This window comes from Ceratotherium simum, chromosome 3, assembly GCF_057802395.1.
Source record: "Ceratotherium simum simum isolate JZ-2026a chromosome 3, ASM5780239v1, whole genome shotgun sequence".
Lineage (NCBI taxonomy): Eukaryota > Metazoa > Chordata > Mammalia > Perissodactyla > Rhinocerotidae > Ceratotherium > Ceratotherium simum.
The window spans coordinates 53,904,448-53,929,473 of NC_141902.1; the positions used below are offsets into that span (position 1 = coordinate 53,904,448).

The following is a 25,026-nucleotide window of genomic DNA, read 5'->3' on the forward strand; positions in this document are numbered from 1 at the left end:
TCCCTTTAATCTTGTGTGGACCTCCAAATTCTATTGATATATGGCATATTTGGTCATTATAATTTTACTTTTTCTTATTTCTTTCAATTTTTCTCTCCTTGCTTTACCTACCTGTCCCTTTCCCTAATTTCCCCATATACTTTATTTTTATTTTTGTGAGGAAGATCAGCCTTGAGCTAAAATCCATGCCAATCCTCCTCTTTTTGCTGAGGAAGACCGGCTCTGAGCTAACATCTATTGCCAATCCTCCTCCTTTTTTTCCCTTTTTCTCCCCAAAGCCCCAGTAGATAGTTGTATGTCATAGTTGCACATCCTTCTAGTTGCTGTATGTGGGATGCGGCCTCAGCATGGCTGGACAAGCGGTGCGTCAGTGTGTGCCCAGGATCCGAACCCGGGCCGCCAGTAGTGGAGTGCACGCACTTAACTGCTAAGCTACGGGGCTGGCCCCTCCCGAAGTTTTTTAAACTCATAACCTGGAGATTGATATTATAACAGCGAAATATGGCACAATCAAAACAGGGTACGATGCAGACCTGCCTAATAATGTGGTAGACCCACTTGTGATGCTAGAGATCAGATTTATAAATGACAGGAGCTGATGACCTCAGGCAGCTAAGCCAGAAATGACAGTGGGAAGATCTGGAAACAATCTTTGAGAAGTTGTTTAATCCAATGACTTATTTATTATTAATCCTATTCATCTGCAATGTAGATCCCATTATTCTGGCGAAGGACCATGATACTGACCAACCAAGCCGCATAACAGATAAACAGCCCCCCACCACAGTCATGAAAAGGGCACCAGTTCTGAGCAGACCTCAGCGTGTGTTGTGAACTCATGCCCGGTGACATTTCCTGTCCTCGAGAGTGCATAGCGCCTGGTGATAGGAAGGCTCGTTACTGAAAAGCAATCTCAGACAATGAGTGGTGGATTGGCTCCTTTATCAGAAAGTTGATGTGGTGGGGCTCTGTAGCTCAGGCAGAATAATTAATTCCAGGTGGATGAAACGACCTTCAGAAAAGGGGATTCCAAAAGTCTCCCTTCATTCACAGGTATTATACTGAGTTTTAGTGTTTGGGATGCAGTTTCAGTAAAGGACTATACTTTTTAACTAAGCCATGTTCTCTAATGCCTTTATTGCTGCAATTTCTCATACTGAAACTCTAGTCATACTCTTATTAACAAACGTGTGGAGTCTTCTAGGTCAGCTCTGTGTCTATTAAGATTTGAAATGTACTCTTAAGGTGCATATAGTTTAAAGGGGAGATAGACTATTAAATGGCTAAAAATAATAGAGCATAATAAGTAGTGTAAAACACACAGAATAAAAGAGCTAAAGAAATACAAACAAGGGAGCCAGTTTATTGAATTGAGGGGCTGGTGGGCCTTAAGTGATGAATATGAGTTTTCTAGGCAGGCAGGGATGGGAAGGGCGTTATCAATAGAGCACATGGGCAAAGGTAGGATGGCAGCAAAGTGCATGACATGTTCAAGCGCAGTGGGGGGTGGATTGGCAGTGGGGAGGGTTAGAGTTGACTGGAGAAGGTGAATACAGTGAGGAGTGGCCCAGGATGAGGCTGGAAGAATGGGTTAGGCCAGAGTGTGTTGAGAGCAAAGGACGTAGACGTGGTGTTGGAATGTGGAGGAGAGAAGATGTGGAACAATCTCTTTTTTCTCTGCTGGCAAATCCTACTCATATTCATCAGTTTTTCCCTGACCTAGCTATACCCAGGGAAAATGAAGCCCTCTTCTTTTGTCCTCTCCATGTGTTTTTTTTTTGTTTAAAAATTTTTTTTATTGAGGTGTAATTGACATATAACATTATATTAATGTCAGGTGTACAACATAATGATTCAATATTTGTATATATTGCAAAATGATCACCACAGTAAGTCTAGTTGACATCTGTCACCAAACCTAGTTAAATTTTTTTGTGTGATGATAACTTTTAAGATTTGCTTTTTTAGCAACTTTCAAATATACAATACAGTATTATTAACTATAGTCACCGTGCTGTACATTACATCCCCAGGACTTATTTATTTTATAATTGGAAGTTTGTGCCTTTTGATCCCCTTCACCCATTTCACCCACCCCCTGCTCTGGCAACCACCAGTCTGTTCTCTATATCTATGAGCTTTTTTTTTTTTTTAATTCTATGTATAAGTGAGATTATACAATATTTTGTCTTTCTCTGACTTATTTCACTTAGCACAATGCCCTCAAGTTCCGTCCATGTTGTCACAAATGGCAAGATTTCATTCTTTTTATGGCTTAATAATATTCCATTGCATATGTATACCACATTTTCTTTATCTGTTCATTTATCAATGCATGCTTAGGTAGTTTCCATATCTTGGCTATTGTAAATAATGCTGAAATGAACATGAGGGTGCATATATCTTTTCAAGGTAGTGTTTTCTCCCCATGTGTTTTTTTTTTTTTTTTTGTGAGGAGATCAGCCCTGTGCTAACATCCGCCAATCCTCCTCTTTTTTTTTTTTTTTGCTGAGGAAGATGGCCCTGGGCTAACATCTGTGCCCATCTTCCTCCACTTTATATGGGACGCCACCACAGCATGGCTTGCCAAGCAGTGTGTCGGTGCGCGCCCGGGATCCGAACCAGCGAACCCCGGGCCGCCGCAGCGGAGCGCGCGCACTTAACCGCTTGCGCCACCGGGCCGGCCCCTCCCCATGTGTTTTTGTTCATATGGTTACATAGCCACTTATCCCCTTGTTTCCCAGTTGGTTTAGATGTCTGCCTTTCTCTATAGGCTGTGAAGCCCTTGAGGGAGGAGATTTTTTTTTATTGATGTCTTAATAGTTTATAACATTGTGAAATTTTAGTTGTACATTATTGTTTGTCAGTCACCATATAAATGCCTCCTTTCATCCCTTGTACCCACCCCCAACCCCCTTGCCCCTGGTAACCATCAGTTCTATCTGTCTGTGTGTTAGTTTATCTTCCACATATGAGTGAAATCATGCAGTGTTTGTCTTTCTCTCTCTGGGTTATTTCGCTTAACATAATACCCTCCAGGTCCATCCATGTTGTTGGAAATGGGACAATTTTGTCTTTTTTATGGCTGAGTAGTATTCCATTGTATATATATACCACATCATCTTTATCCAATCATCATTTGAGGGACACTTGGGTTGCTTCTACTTCTTGGCTATAGTGAATAATGCTGCAATGAACATGGGGGTGCATAAGCCTCTTTGGATTGTTGATTTCAGGTTCATTGGATAGATACCCAGTAGTGGGATAGCTGGATCATAAGGTATTTTTATTTTTAACTTTTTGAGGATTCCCCATACTGTTTTCCATAGAGACTGTACCAGTTTGCATTCCCACCAGCAGTGAATTAGGGTTTGTGTTTCTCGACAACCTCTCCAACATTTGTTATTGTTTGTCTTGGTGATTATAGCCATTCTAATGGTTGTAAGGTGATATCTTAGTGTAGTTTTGATTTGCATTTCCCTGATGATTAGTGATGTTGAAATCTTTTCATGTGCCTATTGCCATCTGTATATCTTCCTTGGGAAAGTATCTCTTCACTTTCTCTGCCCATTTTTTGATCAGGTTGTTTGCTTTTTTGTTGTTCAGTTCTGTGAGTTCTTTATATATTTTGGAGAGTAACTCCGTGTCAGATATATGTTTTGCAAATATTTTCTCCCAGCTGGTGGGTTGTCTGTTCATTTTGATCCTGGTTTCATTTGCCTTGCAGAAGCTCTTTAGTCTGATGAAGTCCCACTCGTTTATTTTATCTTTTGTTTCCCTTGTCTGAATAGACATGGAATTCAAAAAGATCCTTCTATGACGAATGGCAAATAGTGTACTGCCTATATTTTCTTCCAGGAGTGTTATAGATTCAGGTCTCACTTTCAAGTCTTTGATCCATTTTGAGTTAATTTTTGTGTATGGTGAAAGAAGATGGTCTACTTTCATTCTTTTGCATGTGGCTGTCCAGTTTTCCCAGCACCACTTACTGAACAGACTTTCCTTTCTCCATTGTATGTTCTTAGCTCCTTTGTCGAAGATTAACTCTCCGTAGATGTGTGGTATTATTTCTGGGCTTTCAATTTTGTTCCATTGATCTTTGTGTCTGTTTTTTGTATCAGTATCATGCTGTTTGGATTACTATAGCTTTGTAGTATATTTTGAAGTCAGGGATTGTGATGCCTCCAGCTTTGTTCTTTTTTCTCAGGATTGCTTTAGCTATTCGGGGTCTTTTGTTGCCCTATATGAATTTTAGTATTCTTTGTTCTGTTTCCGTGAAGAATGTTATTGGGATTCTGATTGGGATTGTATTGAAGCTGTAGATTGCTTTAGGTAATAGGGACATTTTAACTATGTTTATTCTTCCAATCCATGTGTGTGGGATATCTTTCCATTTCTTTATGTCATCATCGATTTCTTTCAATAATGTCTTATAGTTTTCATTGTATAGGTCTTTCACCTCCTTGGTTAAATATATTCCTAGATATTCTTTTTGTTGCGATTATCTTTTTGAGTTCTCTTTCTGTTAGTAAATAGGATTATCTTTTTGAGTTCTCTTTCTGTTAGTTCGTTATTAGCATGTAGAAATGCAACTGATTTTTGTAAGTTGATTTTGTACCCTGCAACTTTGCTGTAGTTGATTTTTTCTAGTAGTTTTCCAATGGATTCTTTAGGGTTTTCTATATATAAAATCATGTCATCTGCAAATAGTGAGAGTTTCACTTCTTCATTGCCTATTTGGATTCCTTTTATTCCTTTTTCTTGCCTAATTGCTCTGGCCAACACCTCCAGTACTATGTTGAATAAGAGTGGTGAGAGTGGGCAACCTCGTCTTGTTCCTGTTCTCAGAGGAATGGCTTTCAATTTTTCCCCATTGAGTATGATGTTGGCTGTGGGTTTGTCATATATGGCCTTTATTATGTTGAGGTACTTTCCTTCTATACCCGTTTTGTTGAGAGTTTTTATCATAAATGGATGTTGGATCTTGTCAAATGCCTTCTTTGCATCTATTGAGATGATCATGTGGTTTTTATTCCTTGTTTTGTTAATGTGATGTATCATATAGATAGATTTGCAGATGTTGAACCATCCCTGTGTCCCTGGTATAAATCCCACTTAATCATGGTCTATGATCTTTTTAAAATATTGCTGTAGTCGGTTTGCCAATATTTTCTTGAGGATTTTTGCATCTATGTTCGTCAGCAATATTGGTCTGTAGTTTTCCTTGTTAGTATTGTCTTTGTCTGGCTTCAGTATCAGGGTGATATTGGCCTTGTAGAATGTGTTAGGAAGTGTTCCATCTTCCTCTATTTTTTAGAATAGTTTGAGAAGGATAGTTATTAAATCTTCTTTGAATGTTTGGTAAAATTCTCCAGAGAAGCCATCTGGTCCTGGACTTTTATTATTTGGAAGGTTTTTGAGTACTGTTTCAATCTCTTTACTTGTGATTGGTCTATTCAGATTCTCTATTTCTTCTTGGTTCAGTTTTGGGAGGTTGTATGAATCTAAGAATTTATCCATTTCTTCTAGATTTACCAATTTGTTGGCATATAGTTTTTCGTAGTATTCTCTTATAATCCTTTGTATTTCAGTGGTATCCGTTGCAATTTCTCCTCTTTCATTTCTAATTTTATTGATTTGAGCCTTCTCTCTTTTTTTCTTAGTGAGTCTGGCTAGGGTTTGTCAATTTTGTTTATCTTCTCAAGGAACCAACTCTTGGTTTAATTGATCCTTTCTACTGTTTTTTTGGTTTCAATTTCATTTATTTCTGCTCTAATTTTTATTATTTCCTGAGAGAGGGGATTTTTGTCCTACTATTTAGGTTACTTGGCTGCCTAATAGATGCCGAATAAATGTTTCTTAGTTTGGGCTACTCTGTAGATTAATATCTCAACTAAGGTATTTTACAACTTTAAAATTATAAAGATTCTATCATCCTAAATATTAACTTCTTCCACAGTGGCCTAATTTTATGTAGTCTAAATGGCAGAAATTATTATCTTTGATACTGAAGAACTCCTTTGGCATCATAGCTTGTTTGGCATGAATCACTTTTTTTCTTAAATGTAATTTGTTTAAATTCAAAGTTCTTTGTCTAGGAAAGTGAAATGTTCACACTTTGAAACTCTAAAAATAACACACTGGAGAGATGATGCCAAAACAATGGTTTCAATCAGAAATTCTTTCTGAATTGAGCATCTAAATGAGAACTAATTACTGAATCAGATCATGGTTACTAGGCATTCATTGTTTTAAGGCAATTAACAGCAGTATTGAGAAACCTAAGTAATGAAATATTTTAAAAACCCTTCTGTTTTGTTCAGATTTCTAATGTGTTGTCATGATCAAATGTTCCTTATATGCAAGATATAATATGAAGGATTGTATCTTATAATACAGTTTTAATGAAGGATATCATTCTCATTCTCTTAGTGGATAGATGGGTTCCCCCAAATCAGATCCCATTCATCATGCATTGTTTTATTTAAGGTTAATTTAGAAACAAGTTTTCTTAATATGCTGTAGAATTTACTAAATTTGCTGAGATCGAATTTGCTAAGATAGTTTCCTATAAATTTCTACAGAGAAGTACAGGATTGAATAAGCCTGTGAAACTATCTTGTTTCTATAAAAGTGGTTTCTCAAGCTTGAAATGCAGGTGAGGAAACTTCAGGAAACTCCATTTAACAGTCCTTGTTGATCTGTCTAGCAAAGTTTAGCAGTATTAATTTCAGAAGCATTTTGATTTTGCTTGATTCTTTTCTCCTTGTTTGGAAACGGTTTCTGTTTATTTCATATATAAGATATAAAGTATTTAATAATGTAAGTGATCAGCTTGTCAGCATAATTTATGACCCACTTAGTAACTTAGTAATAAGCTTTAAGGGTCATTTAAGTTCTAGATATAAACTGTTAAATAATTTAATGCTTATTTTTTCAACAGATGTGAATTATTAAAAAGAAAATGGCCCAACGGAGCACTGTATTTCCTTCTCTTGTCACCGAGGAAAGGTATAATATATGGAAAATATGCATCTAAGGTATACTTTTCCTTTCCACCAATCCCATGAGGGTTGCTAGTGGGTGTGACGGTCATTATAAAGGAAGCCTTGAGGCTGTTACATTATCCAAGAATGATTTTGTTCAAGGGCAAGAGAAGAACTGTTGTGTCCCTTCTCCGGCTTTCAATTTGTAGGATACTGTGGACCACTCAGTGACATGAGAAGTGGAGATTTCACAGTGGCCCTGCAGTAGAGTTGTACTCTGGTCAACAGTAAAATGTAACTCGGGGGGTTTGGGGGCTAATGTCCCTGCTAACCCTTTTAAATCAGAAGTTGCAGCTGGGTGTCCATAGGCCAAAACTGGCTCATAGGAGTACATTGTTTGGCCTGTATCATCTTAAATACTTTTTAAATGAGTTGTTAATATTTAAAAATCAGGCAATTTCACATACAAGTCTGTATTTCCTGGCTCTTCTTGAATGTCAGATGATCTGGAAAAATGGACCTGCATTCCCAGATGTTCAGTAATGGGTGGAGCAGAACTGTGGCTCCCTTTAGTTGAGGAATGCCCTTTCCAGTGCTCCAAGTCCCCACCACTGCCTATTGCATCATATGTGTTATGCTTCGCTCATTTGTGTCACCTGCCTGACCTGACCCCATAGGCATTTCAATTTGTAACCACTGCTTCATGGGGAGGGAGGAGGAGGGCATGTCAGAAATTTTATTAATAAGCTTGATCTTGATAACACAGCTTAGATTGGGGAGACCTCTCAGTGTCCCCAGTTCCTCTTGCTTTTGGAGGTCATGGAGCCTGCTACCAGCACACTTTACTCTCTGGGTACAATTGTTTAAAGATGCTGCCTGGCTCATAAAGAAAACCCTCCCTCAAACCCCGTTTAGCTTATAGGGAAAGATAATTTGTATTTCCTTCTCTGGGGAGTCTTGAATCTGGCTTTAAAAGTTAGTTTTTCCGGATTAACAACCCTGGTGATGTGGCTCCCTTCCGTAGGCGCGTAAGAACTATGCCTCGACACAGCCAGTCCCTGACCATGGCTCCCTACTCATCTGTAAGTCTAGTGGAGCAGCTGGAAGACAGGATCCTCTGCCATGAGAAGACCACTGCCGCCCTCGTGGAGCACGCCTTCCGGATTAAAGACGACATCGTCAACAGTTTGCAGAAAATGCAAAACAAAGGGGGAGGCGACCGCTTGGCCAGGCTTTTCCTGGAAGAGCACATCAGAAACATAACTGCCATAGTGAAGCAACTGAATCGGGATATCGAGGTAAGGTGTGTGCAAGTCAGGTGGGCTGCGCTCCCCTCCACAGACCCGCTCCACGTCAGGAGGTCCGCAAGTCCAACTCCCACCTTCCGGGCAGGAATGCGTTCAGACCAAAGCTGTCTGTCTTGTCTATTCTTAATGATCGCCAAGGAAACAGTTTGAACCGATATCCTGGTTAAATTTATTCCAGTATTTGATAGCAGTTACTGTCAGCGTTATTTATGTTTAATCTAAATTTACCTTGCTGATTATTAAATCACTTTGTTTTGTTTGGCTCTCAAAGAAGAGAGAAGAACGAGTCCAATAGTTTCTCTGTAAAACACTTCATATCGTTGAAGACAGCTATTAAATCAGTTATTAGGTTAGCCTTTGCTGCTTCATTAAGTGTTTCTAGGTCACAATGATTATATATAATTCAATTTATTACTCAAACAATCTAGAGATCTGAATTGCTTTGCAGACTTCTCTTTTATTGCTTTATTTTTCTCTGAAATGAGCCCAATAAAAGGTCAATATTGTCTATTTTTAGAATCTGTAAATTTACTGCTATTTATTGAGCAATCACACGGACCACACAATTTAATTTAGAAAGCTTAAGATCATTTAGGGCTTCCATCACTGAACAATGTCAGTATCCTTCACATATAATTTTTAAATATGTAAAGAAAAGGTATATGGCTGGATTAAGGAAAACCTTTGTTTCAAGTCATGGAGATTGTGTCTTAATTATGCTTCCTGAAATTAAGCCTCATTTTTTTTCAGTGTCAGATTTGTATTTATTTATTATTTTAACAGCTTTATTGAGGTATAATTTAAAAGCCACAAAAATACACCCATTGTAAGTGTACAATTCAATGATTTGTAGTAAATTTATAGAATTGTGCAACCATCAACACAATTCAGTTATAGCACATTTCTATCACCCCTGCAAATTTATATAAACCTGTTTGCAGTTATCCCTACTTCCACCCCAGACCCAGGTAACCACTAATCTACTTTCTGTCTATAAATTTGTCTTTTTTGGACATTTCATATAAATGGAATCTTGGAATATGAAGTCTTTTGCATTTGGCTCCTTTCACTTAGCATAATCTTTTTGAGGTTTAGTCTTGTTCTAGCATGTATCAGTAGTTCATTCTTTTTTATGTCTGAGTAGTATCCTATTGTAGGGATATACCACATTCTGTTTATCCATTCATCAGTTGATGGACATTTGGATTGTTTCCAGTTTTTAGGTATTGTGAATAAAGCTGCTGTGAATACTTGTGTACCAGTCTTTGTGTGGATTTATGTTTTCATTTCTCATGGGTAAATTACTAGGAGTGGAATTGCCAGGTCTTACAGTAAGCTTATGTTTAACTTTTTAAACCATAGCCAAACAATTTCCAAAGTGGCTATACCATTTTACAATCCCACCAGCAATGTGTGGGGGTTCTAGTTTCTCCACATCCTCACCAACACTTATCATCTGTCCTTTTGATTATAGTCATTATAGTGGGTGTGTGGTGGTATTTCACTGTGGTTTTAATTTGCATTTCCCTAATGACTAATGATGTTAAGTACCTTTTCATGTCCTTATTGGTCATTTGTATGTCTTTAGTGAAATGTCTACTCAAGTCTTCTGCCCATTTTTTTTTTTTTTTTTTTTTTTTGTGAGGAGGTCAGCCCTGTGCTAACATCTGCCAATCCTCCTCTTTTTTTGCTGAGGAAGACAGCCCTGGGCTAACATCTGTGCCCATCTTCCTCCACTTTACATGGGACGCCGCCACAGCATGGCCTGCCAAGCAGTGCGTCGGTGCGCACCCGGGATCTGAACCAGCGAACCCCGGGCCGCCGCAGCGGAGCGCGCGCACTTAACTGCTTGCGCCACCGGGCCGGCCCCTACTCAAGTCTTCTGCCCATTTTTTAAAAATTTATTTTTTTTTATTGCAGTAAGATATTTATCATTTTAACCATTTTTAAGTATGCAATTCATTGACATTAAGTATATTCACAATGTTGTGTGTGACCGTCACCACTAGCTATTTCCAGAACTTTTTGATCATCTCAAACAGAAACTCTGTTCCCGTTAGACAATAACTCCCCACTCCACTCTCCCCTCAGCCCCTGGTAACCTCTATTCTACTTTCTGTCTCTGTGAATTTGCCTATTCTAGGTATGTTATATAAGTGGAATCATACAGGGTTTGTCCTTTCGTGTCTGGGTTATTTCACTTAGCATAATATTTTCAAGGTTCATCCATGTTGTAGCATGTGTCAGAACCCATTTTTAAATTGGGTTATTTGTCTTATTATTGAGTTGTAAAAGTTCTTTAGATAGTCTAGATACAAATCTTTTATCAGATAGATGATTTGCAAGTATTTTCTCCCATTCTGTGGCTTTTATTTTTATTTTCCTAATGGTGTCTTTTGAAGCACAAGTTTTAAAACATTTTAGTGAAGTCCAACTTATCAGTTTTTTTATTTTATGGTTTATACTTTTGGTGTTGTATCTTAAGAACTATTTGCTTAACCCAAGGTCACAAAGATTTTTCTCCTATGTTTTCTTTAAAAGTTTTAGTTCTAGTTCTTACATTTAGGTCTGTGATCTATTTTGAGTTAATTTTCAAGTGACGTAAATGTCTAAGTTAATTTTTTTTCCATATGGATATCCAAGAAAGTCTATCATTTTCCCATTTGTAGAAAATCAATTGACTATAAAATATAAGGGCTTATTTCTGGATTCCATTGATCTGTATGGTTTTCCTATGCCAATACCACATTGCCTGAATTTCTAGCTTTAGAATACATTTTGAAATCAGGTAGTGTAAATCCTCCAACTTTTTTCCTCTTTTCAAAATTATTTTGGCTATTCTAGGTCCTTTGCATTTTCATATAAATTTTAGGATCAGCTTATCTGTCTCTATAGAAAAGCCTGCTGAGATTTTGACAGAAATTGCTTTGAATATATAGATCAATTTGAGGAGAATTGCCATCTTAACAATGTTGAGTCTTTGATCATTTCAAAGAACCAACTGTTGGTTTTATTCATTTCTTCTATTGCTTTTCTGTTTTCTAGTTCATTGATTTCCTTTTTTCTTGCTTGCTTTGATTTGGTTTGTCTCTTTCTAGTTTCTTAAGGTAATTGGTTTGACATCTTTCTTCTTTTCTGATAATGGTGTTTAAAGCTATAAAGTGTCCTCTAAGCACTGCTTTAGCTGCTTCCCATGAATTTTGGTATGTTGTGTTTTTGTTTTCATTCAGTTGAAAATATTTTAAAATTTCCCTTGTGATTTCTTTTTTGGCTTATGTGTTATTTAGAAATGTGTTGTTTAATTTCCAAATGTTTGGGGTTTCCCCAAATTTATTTCTATTGTGGATCTCTAATTTAATTCCATGTGGGCAGAGAACATATTTTGTATTTTTTTAATCTTTTTAAATTTATTAAGACTCTTGTTCTATCAATTATTGAAATCCCCAACTCTTATTGTTAAATTGTCTATTTCTCCTTGCAATTCTGTCAGTTTTTGCTTCACATATTTTGGGGCTCTGTTGTTAGGTGTTATACATTTATAATTGTATATGTCTTCCTGATGTATTGACCTTTTTTTATCATTATAAAATATGTCTCATTGTTTCTAGTAATATTTCTTGTCTTAAAGTCTATTTTGTCTGATATTAATACAGCTATTCCAGCTCTTTTATGGCTGCTGTTTACATAGTTAATTTTCTTTTTTCATAATTCTCCCTTTGCTTATGCCTAAGTGAAGACCACATGATTACCAACATTCACTGTTCTCTGGGATTCTCACGTGTATTTACTAAGGACAGAAATTCACTCAGAACTGTAGCCTAATTAAAGTGCATTTGTCTTTAGGATTCTAGAATTTCTGCTCTATGTTTCTTATGTTTAAAGAAAAGTGCTGTGTTTGTTATTAAGAGGATGTAGCCAGTCTTTCTTGCTTTGGAGACTGATGGCATCCATTCCAATTTCTTTTGGTGACAGCAATTTGATTTCCTTTTGGGGTTTACCTTTCTTCCATTGGATACAGGCCAGATGGCTGTTAATCAGGGTGCCTTATCACCTTTTTAGCTAAAGAGGATTGGAATTCATAACTCAGGACAGAGTGTTGAGACACTGAACCCATGGAACTTGAAACCTGAGCAGAGTGACCCATGGACTGGAAATGGCTGGAGTGCCTTCCCTGCGGCAGCTGTGCCTGCAGGATACTGGACCCTAGGAAATGCCTTTTGTGTCTTTTTCTGTCTGGATCCCCAGATGCCCTGTTGACTGTGTACACTCTACCCTATATCCTTCCAATAAATTCCATTTTCCCCTCTAAGTTAGCCAGAGTCGGGTTCAATTACCTGCAACCAAAGAACTCTAATGACATCAGAGGGAGCATGGAAATTTTAAGAGATTGCTGTAGATAATTTACTTGTTTTTGGAAGGTGGTATCGAAATTAGAATGATCTCTCCAGTTTTATATTTGAGTGCTAAAGCAATTTTATCCCAGAGGCTGAATAACTTGCCAACCCTAGGTTGGCACCTTCAGAAAATTGAAGAACTCCAACTTAAACATCTCATTTTTTTTTTTTTTGCTAAGAAAGATTCACCCTGAGCTAACATCTGTTGCCAATCCTCTTCTTTTTTTTTTTTTTTTTTGCTTGAGGAAGATTAGCCCTGAGCTAACATCTGTGCTAATCTTCCTCTATGTGGTATATAGGACACCACCACAGCATGGCTGGTGAGTAGAGTAGGTCCGTGCCCAGGATCTGAACCCACTATCCCAGGCCGCTGAAGCGGAGCGCACGGAACTTGAACCACTCGGCCTTGGGGCGGGGCCCTAAACATTTCAATTTTGAAAAGGGTTAGAGATAGATTAGAAGACTGACAGCCTTGCCACACCCAAATCTAGAAAGGGAGATAGATAAAATCAAAAAGTGATTGGGGATAAATAATGATTCTCAGGTTCCCAGCCACTCAATCAATGGCAAAGAAATGCATTATAAAAAAATACAAGCACCCTATGTTTCATGTTAGAAAATTGTGTGACCTCTCCATTCTTTCCATGCCCAGCGTTTCCCTGTGTGTATTCAGCTGGGTTCCCTTTGCTCATGTGGGTGATGGACAGACTGGAGCCTGGAGCTAATCTCTTCTGGCATTGCTGTGCTCAGGAAAAAGCCCTTAGAAAACTCTGGACTGAATTTTTTCTGTCAGTATAACAGGTGATAGTGCAACTGTGGGATCTGGGGAATAATTTCCCCTTTGCGAATTATTAGCTGCTAATATTTATATTAATTAGTATTAATATTAGCTGCTGCCAATTATTAGCTGCTAAATTGTTAGCTGTTATGTATTAATCCAACCATCGGAACCATTTTAAATATATAATTCCAGCTTCAGCTGAGCCTTCAGTGCTGTTTAAGAGTTCCTTCATTCAAGGAAGCCCTTCTGCCAGTTCCTCCTGTATCTCAGTTTCCTTTCCCATAATGTGTCCTGAGCATCCACCACTTGCCAGTGTTACCATAGCATTTACTGAAGAGGTTTGACCTTGTTTCTTTACAAGTCTGTTTCACTTGATAGATTGTCAGCTCTTCAAAAAGAAAGGAACCTTGTCTTACTCATCTTTGCGTTGATGGCATTTTGCTCCAAACATTGTGCTAGACAATGGCTCTTCAACCATTCTTTGCTTTCTGAGTATTTCTACCCCTTCAGGAAGAATTTCTTCATGAAACGAGCTTTAGTTCTAGCTTTAATTCTAGGTAAATCTAGCTTTAGTTCTCACTGAGTTCTCCTCTGCCCCATCGTTCCTTTAATGTGAGTTCATTGAACTGCTTAGATAATTAGAGTCATTAGAAACATACTTAGGAATCTAAAGTCATCAGTCATTTAGGGTTTTGCTAATTGTTTTTCTTTAAGGTATTTTTTTTAATAGAATTTTTTTTTTTTTTTTTTGGTGAGGAAGATCAGCCCTGAGCTAACATCTATTGCCAATCCTCCTCCTTTTTTTCCCCAAAGCCCCAGTAGACAGTTGTATGTCATAGTTGCACATCCTTCTAGTTGCTGTATGTAGTGTGTGTTTTTAACACAATTTTTCTTTAATGTGTTTCTTTAAGATGATTTTTTAAACAATTTACAATGCAGCGAGTTTTTTTAAACGCCAAATTCTTTCTTTTTCTTTTTTTTTTTTTTTTGCTGGGGAAGATTTGCCCTGAGCTAATATCTGTTGCCAATCTTCCTCCTTTTTTCTTCTTTTACCTCCCCAAAGCCCCAGTACATAGTTGTGTATAGTTGTAACTTCTTCTGGTTCTTCTATGTGAGCCGCTGCTACAGCATGGCTACTGACAGAGGAGTGATGTGGTTCTGCGCCTGGGAACCAACCCCAGGCCGCCGAAGCAGAGCACGCGGCACTTTAAGCACTAGGCCATCAGGGCTGGCTCAGTGCGGTGAATTTTAAAGTAATTTCAGTTCTGCTGTTTTTCCATCTGAAACACATTTTATGTCATGATTATTCTTGCCTTAACTAGACAGCACTCTTCCATTTACATATATTTTTGGAATGTACAGTTTTGCGAATGAAAAGATGATTTCCATTGTAGAGAGGGAACACTGAGTAAAATCTAATTCTGGTAAAAAATTTACTTTGCATATGTGAGCATTTACTTTTTTATGACTGGTGATAACTATATATCATTATAAAGTAACAGAAGGAAGTTTAGAAATTTACTAGACTCCAATATGAAACATTAATTGTCTAGTTTTTATATATTTTATGAGCCTAAGCACATTTACCCAAACATAACCAAAATTAGGATGCTTGATGAGACATCAGAATTGCCACCTTGTAGCCAAACTTTTTAAAAACGAAATCATAGTGTAGATTAAAATTTAAAAAGTACTAAAAGGAAGTCTTTATTTATAAGTAATATAAAATTGGGAGGGTAGGTTATGCAAAGGAATATTTGCATATTTAAAATAAAGAGGTGTGAAAATATTCAAATTGTATTTAAGTGACATGAAAGATATATTTTTTGTCTGTAGATTCTTAATAAATTTCTTCTGTTAATTGCCTGGTTTTCAAATTATTTTTGTTATGGGTTTACACTTGTTTTTCAGTTCACTCAGTAAAATTTTACTGGGTATTTGTTTTGTAAAAATCTGTCCCTGCAGGTGATTTTGTATTTCAAAACTAAAGCTGAAGCCCTTCTCAACATGTAAATCCCACAATTTGATAGAGCTAATCAAATTGTGTTATGTTATTACTACATCTTGGTAAATTTGCCTTGAATAGTCTTTATGAGTCTCTATCATGTGGCTCTGCATACAGTTATATGCAGGAAGAAAAGTAAAATGTATTGTCAAACCACTAGCCTATGTGATCCTCAAGAGCTAGAACTGAGTCTTAGTTTTTCTATTTTTAGCACCTACTGCAGTGTCTAGCACGTAGTAGGTGCTCAATAAATGTTTCATAATCAAAGTCTCTGGGTCCTTGGCCCTTCCAGAACCCTGTGATTATTGCCCACGTTCTATCAGCAGATTCCATCAAAACAGATGACTCTTGTGTACTAGCACACAGTAGGTGCTTGATGGATGTTGAATGAAAGAATCTTGTTTTAATATATCCCCGCCCGTCATCTCCATTGGCAGTTTGCCTTGTTATGTGGAATATGTTATCAATTATTTATTCCTTAGAAACTTTCCACAAATTATCGTCATCATTATAAATTTAGAAGAGGTAATGCAGTCAACTATGAATTATACATATCTGGATTATCCATACGGTTTTTGATTTAAGCTCTTATCAGTCCCTGGAACCCAAGTCCTTGTAAGCACTCCATGGCCCTTTTGTTGTTAGTGAGCTTTTCCTTCTATGCCAGTTTGAGGGCTTGGGAAAGTGGTTGGGACCCCCATGTCCCCTTAGGGCTTTTGCAGTATCTTTTGCCTTTGGGGAGCCAGGCAGTGGAGTCTGCTACCCGGCTGGTTAAAATCCGCAAACCTGCTCCTGGTTTCCACATGATCAGGCTTCATAATGTCCCGCGGGCTTGGGGTGTTGGCTTTGACCTAGTTGGGTTATGAGAAATTGTATCAAGCCTTATCTAATTGACTGGATTATACATAATTTGCTAGTTTAATAATTTGCAAATGGGCTTCTGAAGAGTTTTCTGAACTCAAGTGATGCATGCAGAGTTGGGCTTTGTTAGCACGTCAAAGCAGAAGAATGGATGATGATGTTAACATATGCTATAGTTGGATGGATGGATGGCAACTTGGTTCCATGTGCCTCTAGTCAGTGAGGAGAGTCTTGGCTACTAGCCTTCACGTATTTTACCTAAAAAGGGAATTTCAGCCTGCAGATAAGCAATCTTGTCCCATTGGAATAGGTATATCAGCAGAGGGACTTCAGTGATTATCACCTGTATTAGTCAGGGTTCTCCAGAGAAACAGAACCAATGGGATAGATAGATAGATAGATATTATATATATATATATTATAACATATTGGCTCACATGATTATGGAGATTGAGAATTCCTACCATCTGCCGTCTGCAAGCTGGAGACCCAGGAAAGCTGGTGGTGTAGTTTGAAGGCCTGAGAGCCAGAGAGCCAATAGTGTAGATTTCAGTCCAGATCTGAAGACCTGAGAACCAGGAGTGCGGAGGGCAGGAGATCAGTGTCCCAGCTTAGTCAGGCAGAAAGTGAATTCCACCTTCCTCTTCGTTTTTGCTCTATTATGGCCCTCGATGGATTGGATTATGCTCACTCGCATTGGGGAGGGCTGTCTGCTTTACCCAGTCCACCAATTCAAATGCTAACCTCGTCTGGAAACACTGTCACAGACACACCCAGAAATAACGTTTAACCAGCCATCTGGGCATCCTGTGGCCCAGTCAAGTTGACACATAATTAACCATCACATTATCCAAATTCATTTTGTTTTAACTCTGCCCATTAGACTGGCTTGTCATGTGGCTTGACTCTAGGGAGAGAAGACAGTGAATAGAATGGAATTTGAGTATTTGTTCAGTTCTGTTGATAGAGGTTTTTCACTGTAAATTAATGAATTGGTGTTCTGGTGTCTGCCCTTGTCTCCAATACATTTTACCTTGTCTGAGTCTGTCATTAAGGACCTGATCACCTCTAGGCACCAGCTAGGTATAGTCGCTGAGCCTTCAATGTCGAAGACCTAATCTTGGAACATGGAGCTAAATTAATTGATAAATTACTCAGCTGCCTGCCAGGAGCCAGGCATTGTTAGAGGCACTGGGGCTACAGTCGAGACCCACGCATACAAGGCCCCTGCTCTTGGGCCTGCTGCACATTCTAGTGGGGTTTACAGGAGTAAACACTGAGTAACCAAGATAATTTCAGCCTACGTCAAGTGCTCTGATAAGATAATATGATGGAGAGTGATTGTGGGGCTATTTTAGGAAGGTGGTGGAGGTGTAAGGTGACATGTGAACTGAGACTGGAATGACAGAGGGGCTAGCGAAGCCAAGGTGGTGGTATGGGGGGAGGAGACACACAGGGAAGAGAACGTTCCAGAGAGAGGGAACTGCGGTTCCAAGTGCATAAGCAGGAAGAAGTTTGACATGTTTGAGGAGCAGAAAGAGGACCAATGGGACTGGATTGTCATGACCAGATCTTAAGCCTCAAAGGCTGTGATGGGAATTTTAGAGTTTGGAAATGGGAAGCTATTATTTAGTTTTAAGCAAAGGAGTTAAAATAATGCATTCACACTCTTGGTGCTGGGATACATTGGTGCATAAAAATCCTTGCCCTCCTGTTGCTTACAGACTGATTTGTGTTTTATTTTTTAATTTTATTTATTTATTTTTTTCCCCCAAAGCCCCAGTAGATAGTTGTATGTCATAGCTGCACATCCTTCTGGTTGCTGTATGTGGGACGTGGCCTCAGCACGGCTGGAGAAGCGGTGCACCGGTGCGCGCCCGGGATCCAAACCTGGGAAGCCAGCAGTGGAGCGCGCGCACTTAACCCCTAAGACACGGGGCCGGCCCTGATTTGTGTTTTAAAAAGATCATTCTGGCTACTGCATGGAGAAGGGAAACAGGTTGGGGGGCGAGGTGACTGAGGCTTGGATTGGGGGAGTCACGGTGGAGATGGAGAGAAGTGGATGGATTCTGGATCTGTTTTGGGGGTAGAGCTGACAGGACTTCCTGTGTGTAGGAGATCGAGAGACTTCTATGTAGGACGTGGCAAGTTTTAGGGGCCTCTTGAATATCCAGGTGGAGATGCCAAGAAGGCAAATTTGATACGTGAGGCTGCAGCTGGGGGAGTTTTAAGTGCTACTGTGAAGATGAAAAAGCCATGCAGGGAGATACCATCTTATAAGGAAGGCCCTGCCCTGTTCAGCTGGGCCTTTCTCCAGGTGATAGTGAGTTACACCTTCGTTTCCAAATCCTCACAAATCTAGGATGAGTTGGAGACACATGGAGAGCTGTTTCGTTCCTGGTCGTTCCTAGGCAACACTAGCCTGTCTGGGTGGGTAGTTTCCCGGGGCTTGGGTTCTCATCACCTTTGTGTAAACAGCGTGATGCAGGGCTGGCATGGGGGTTGCCGTTTTCTACTGTCTTTGGGAAGGGGAGTCTTTGAAGACCATGTTTTAGAAAAAATAAATGAAGACTTGAGACATCGCTTCTTCCAGGTGGCTGGCCTCTTCTCTGCTCGTGTGAAACATGTTACCGTATGGACTTGGGCCCTGCGCTTACCACCCTCTAGTCTTTTCCTGCTGCAACTGAGCTCCCTGAAGGTGGGCCTGGTGCACAGCACATAGTAGGCATGCAGAAAACGGTTTCTTGAATTGACAATAACGGAGAATTGATGATCTATTTAGAGGTTTAACCTTTTTTAAGTGAACACATCATGATGATATATTATTCCAAAATGACAAATTAGGGAACATTACTGGCTTTACAGAGGGATTGTTTTTCTAAAGCTTCATGATAGAATTTCTTTAAATAGTAAGCTCTCTTAAGCCTTCTGTTTTCACATAACTCTTCAGTAATGTGAATACTGTGTTAAGCTCAGATATAATTCTTTTCTGTATTATGCAAAGAAAGCACTTCTAATACAATATCTTATTCATCTGCATAAGAATTCTGAAAGTTAAATGGGCTTTTTAAATTTCTGATCATTAAGAGAGACACACACACACTTTTTTTTTCTCGTTATAAAAGTAATGTAAGCCCATTGGAAAGTACAAAAAAGAGGAATCAACCATAATCCCACCCTAGAGATAAGTGAAACGTGAATATTCTAGTATTATTTTATGTGTATCTTATACATTATGCACAGCTGGAATTGTGCTGTATATTTATTTTGTATCCTGATTGTATCAGATTGTAAACATTTTCCTTCTTTTTAAAAGCCCTCCATGAACCTCTTACTGGTTGCACAATAATGTACCATGTAGATGCCTTGTAAAATACTGGTTATGTGTATCGCACTACCAAGACATCTTTGTGCAGATATTTTTGTCATTTTTCTTATTATTTCCCTTTAAGATTATTCCAAGAACTAGAGTTACTGGGTCAAAGGTTATGAACATTATGAATATATTTTGATGGACCACGCTCCAGAAAGATGTATCAGGAAGGGCCAACTCTGCATTTTTGATTTTTGATATACATTTTAGTATTATAAATTAAAAATAGTTGCTTCTTTAATAGATGAAAATGGTATGACTTTTTAAATTTTAATTTTAAATGGACTTTATTTATTTATTTATTTTTTTGTGAGGAAGATCAGCCCTGAGCTAACATCGGTGCTAATCCTCCTCTTTTTGCTGAGGAAGACCGGCTCTGCGCTAACATCTATTGCCAATCCTCCTCCTTTTTTCCCCCCAAAGCCCCAGTAGATATGTCATAGTTGCACATCCTTCTAGTTGCTGTATGTGGGATGCGGCCTCAGCATGGCCAGAGAAGCAGTGCGTCGGTGTGCGCCCAGGATCCGAACCCGGGCCGCCAGTAGTGGAGCGCGTGCACTTAACCGCTAAGCCACAGGGCCGGCCCAAATGGACTTTATTTTTCAGAGCAGTTGTAGGTTCACAGCAAAATTGAGCAGAAAGCAGAGTTCCCATATACTCCTTGCCCCTACACTTGCCCAGTCTCCCCCACTATCAATATTCACACCACAGTGGTACATTATAATGGTATGATTTTTATTTCCTGTTTCTTTGCTTACTGGAAAGGTTGAACTTTTTAAAAAATGTGACGTTTTAGTGCCTCTTTTGTGAATTGATGTTCATTTTATTTGCTTAGTGATTTTTTGATTGAGAAACAATTCAAATGAAATAAGATTGGTTATAGCCTTTGTCATTTCTACAGTGTCTAATGCAGTGTTTCTCCAGGAGTGGACTGTGGACCATGAACATCCACATTTCTGGGCCCAGTCCCTAGCTTTGTTTCTCTGGGGGTGGGGCCCAGGAATTTGTGTGTTTAACAAGCCATCTAGGGATTCTTTATGCACCCCAAAGATGTTTGAGAATCCCTGGTCTTAAGCCTTATTATAAACAAAGGTTTGAAGCATCACATCCAAAAAAATATAAGTATTACTATTAACTATAGCTAATAAGTGTTACTTCCTACTAAAAGAGAAAGAGAACACTAGCGCCTTTTCATCAGTGGGAGAGTGTCAGACCCAGATTAGTCAGATCTGAAGTTTTCTTACAAGAATGCGTTCAGATGACTAACGTTTTGTCATTCACAGGTGATTGTAACTGGTTTGCAGTCTTCATAATAGAGCAGGTTCATTCAGAAAAAGCTGGAAACTACAGCAAGTAACAGATAGGTCTAGCAGTTCCAAATTCCTTTCAGTGAAATATGTTTTTATTGTTACTGTCACTCCATCTATAGTGGCTCCAGCCAGGTTTCCAATAAAGAAAACACAGAGTCTTCACATTGCTAATTTCTACTTTTTACCGGGAAGTTTGAAAATCCTAAAAAATTTATGTAAGTGCACTTTTTTGCATGTATGTTATCCTTGAAAAAAATAGTTGAGAAAAGGAAGCACAAAACAATTTATGTAAACATAATTACATTGTTTCTAATAGGGCTTTCCTGTTCATTTGCAAATTGGACTGCAAATTGTCAGTATATTAGAAATCATCAAATTTCTAGAAATAAATAGTAACAAGTAGGTACACATGAATTTATCCTTAAGAAACCTCTAGGTTGGCACAGAGGTAATGGGAAGGTGGTGGTTCAGCGTGGCTGTCTCCACTCTTCCCCGTTGCAGTGCTACCTTCCTGAACAGCTGGGATATGCTGGCAGGAAGGCCTGGGGGAGCCAGTAGGGACCTGGCCCAGGAGAACCTGGGAGTGAGGTCCTGGACACCATGGCTTAGGAGTCAGAGAGGGAAGGCCAGTCTCCTGCCTTCACAGAGGTGGAGGCAAGGAGGGGCTGTAGAGGTGGGCTGTGTCCCCACTGCCTCCAGGGGGAGTGTTGCGGAGAGCAGGATGCAGAGAGGCTTCCTCCTGGCGCCTCACCTGCAGACTGGCTCTGCTCTCACTGGCTGCACCTCCAGCTCGTAAACTCCTTTCACTACACTCAGGACCACCTGCTTGATCTCACTTCAATGAGCAGAGAACAAAAAGAAATGTCACACCTAAGGGTGCCCAGCAGCCAGAGGGAGGAAAAATAGGCAGAGCCCTTAGAACAGGGCTGGATGCAATAATAGGTGGACCTTGAATGAAAAATAATTAGGACACGTTATGGACTGAATGTTTGTGTCCCTCCCCAAATTCATGTGTTGAAGCTCTAACCCGCAACGTGATGGTATTTGGAGGTGAGGCCTTTGGGTGGTAATTAGGTTCAGATGAGGTCATAAGGGTGAGGCCCCGGTGATGGGATTAGTGCCCTTATAAGAAGACAAAGAGAGACCAGAGCTTCTCTCCGTCATGTGAAGACACAGTGAGAAGGCAACCATCTGCAAGACAGGAAGAGATCCCTCACTAGAATCCACTCCTGATCTCAGACTTCCCAGCCTTCAGAACTGTGAGAAATAAATGTTTGTCATGTATAAGCCACTCCATCTGTGGTATTTTGTTACAGCAGCCCTAGCAGACTAAGGTGGCATTTAACAAGATCCAAGTACAACATAAAATTTCTTCCTTGAACTTAAGTGTTTAAAAGTCAGTAGATGAACTAGGGGCAAGGACGGTTACTTTTATGAATTGAATTAATTGCCCACAAGACAAAGTGGAAGAGATGCTGAGACATGAGAGCCAAATACAAAGAGAGAGAAACCATGAGGGAAAAGATACAGGACTTGGAGGACAGATCCAGGACACTCAACATGTGAATAATAGGAGTTCCAGAAAGAGAAACAAGCAGATGGAGAAGAAATAATAGTTACACAGAAGAGGAAAATTTACCTGAGTTGAAGAAAAATCTGAGACTACAGATGGAAAAGTTCACTGAGTTCCAGGTAAAATTGAATTAAAAATGAAAAAAAGATCCACAACTAGGTATACAGTGGTATGCTGCATAACGAGATTTCGGTCAAACGACAGACCACGTTCACTATGGTGGTCCCATAAGATTAGTACCATACAGCCTAAGTGTATAATATGCTATACTGTCTAGATTTGTGTAAGTACACTCTGTGATGTTTGCACAATGATGAAATTGCCTAACGACACATTTCTCAGAAGGTATCCCCCTTATTAAGTAACGCATGATCGTATTCTGATAAAGTTCCTGAACTCCAAAGATGAAGAAAAAACCTTACAAGTTTCTAGGCATAAGTAGCCAAGATACTTATAGAGGAAGAAGCGTCAGATTTCCTCTCAGCCTCAAAGTTCACTGGGAGGAAAGGCCTGTAAGTAAAGAAGTCTCACACTTGCAGTTTATCACCCACTGTTTAGGATGAGGGTAGGATGTTTCTCAACATGGCAGGGGTTCAGGCACATGGCAGGCCAAGTGCCTTATGTGAGGAAAATCCTAGAGAAAGGACTCTAATCAAAGTCTGCACAGAGACCCTAAAGATAGGAGAAAATGAAAAGGAGAAGCACAAAGGTAATCAGTGATCCTTAAAAAAAGACCTAAATCACTTCCTGTAAATGGAGATTGAGAAATGCCTGGGACTGGGTAACAGAGTGCTAAAAAAGAAAAAAAAATTGAAATAGAAGAGACATCCTATGAGCAAAATTTTAATTATAGCCCAACTAGAAGTATGAGTTATTATAGTGAAGCCTAGTTGGGGTGGGGGAAGGGCAAGAGGGGAGAAAGTAAAATGTTCCCAAATAAATCACGTGGGGTTGAAGCGTGAAGGAGGGTGGACGTGAGGTGTGCTGAGTGTCTCGTATGGAGGAGAGGGGGAGCTGTGCAAGAATAGGGCCTGGAGGAGACATGCGTTTGATTATGAACGTTGGGGAAGGGGAAGGTAACCATTCATGGAACAGCGATATCCGGGAACATTCCCCGTTAACAAGGGGAGAAAAGGCAATGAATGGTGACCTGATTCAACCAGTCAAAATAAAGGAGAAAGAAAACAACAACAAAAGCAACATAAATTATAAACATAAAGTGAGATGAAAGGACGAATGAAAACACACACACACAAAGCAGCGTAGTGTTGTGATGGAGAGCACGGTCTATGGGGCCAGACTCCCTGGTTCAAATCCCAGCTCTGTTACTTACTGGCTGTGGCTTTGGGCAAGTTACTTAATGGCTTAGAGATTTCACCACCTGTGAAATGGGATAATAATAGTACCTCCTTCATGGGGTGTTGTGTGGATTAAATGAGTTCACATACCTAAAGCACTTAGAACAGTGCCTGGTTCCAGTTAGACCAAGCAAGTGTTTGCTTTATTATTTGTAAAACATAGCTGCAATATTCATATTAGTTATGGTGAAAATATTAAAAGCACTAAATCAGATGAAGAAAGTTATTATATAATGGTAATAGTAGTCACTTTTATCATAAATCAGTATATGCCACATAGAATGGCAGCTAAATATATAAAGTAAAATGTATTAAAAATGTAAGGAGAACTGGATGAAAATATTTTACAGTGGGAGAATTCATAATACTCTTTCAGAACTGGAGAGATCTAGTAGACAAAAATAAATAAGATTTAGAAAAAATGAATAATGGAATCAGCAGATTCAATTTAATAGACAATGTTGAACCTTTTGTTCCTCAGATAATTTTTTGCAGGGCCATGGAACATTTGAAAAAATCAGTCACGAGCCACAAAGCAAAGCTTAATACATTCAAAAAATTAAATATTTTACAGATCATATTTTTTGATCATAAGAAATAAATAATAAAAATTACAAAAAAAGACTCAACTGCTTGAAAATGAAGAAACACAGTTCTAAGTAATCCTTAGATACCTGGATATGGTTAGATCAAAGAGGAATTCAAAACCGAAATTGAAACAGTAAAAAAGAAAATGCTTCGTATCCGACCTACGGAAATAGCAAATACTGTACTAAAAAGAAAATGTCGTCATTGTTAAGAAAGAAATCATTAAAAATAAAAGAACTTAGTACTCATCTTTTAAAATTACTGAAAAAAGAATTAAACCAGAACAAAGCAAGATGGACTTAATAAATACTTAAGCTGACATCAAGGAGATAGAAAAATTTTTAAAAATGGTTGAAAGGATACAAAAAAATCAAAAGCTTTTTCTTTGAAAAGAAGGAGCCAGAAGATATTAGGGGCAAAGGGTCGTGAAGGACAGAATATCATTGGAGGAGGCAAGGGTGGGGAAGGAGGAGTTGTGCAAAGGAGTGGG

At 38.9% G+C, this 25,026-nt stretch overlaps 1 protein-coding gene across 2 annotated transcripts in view; it reads left to right on the forward strand.

The window, feature by feature from the left end:
• Window positions 1-25,026, forward strand: part of FAM81A (family with sequence similarity 81 member A) — a 66,296-nt gene that overhangs the window by 13,070 nt on the left and 28,200 nt on the right. Inside the window, exons 2-3 of one of the 2 annotated variants that reach the window (XM_087429128.1) lie at window positions 6,944-7,011; window positions 8,011-8,284. In XM_087429128.1, the coding sequence (XP_087285254.1) occupies window positions 6,965-7,011; window positions 8,011-8,284 (321 nt within the window). In that variant the 5' untranslated portion in view covers window positions 6,944-6,964. Of the gene's footprint in view, window positions 1-6,943; window positions 7,041-8,010; window positions 8,285-25,026 lie in introns of those variants that run through there. The other variant, XM_004421638.3, reaches the window with a different exon arrangement.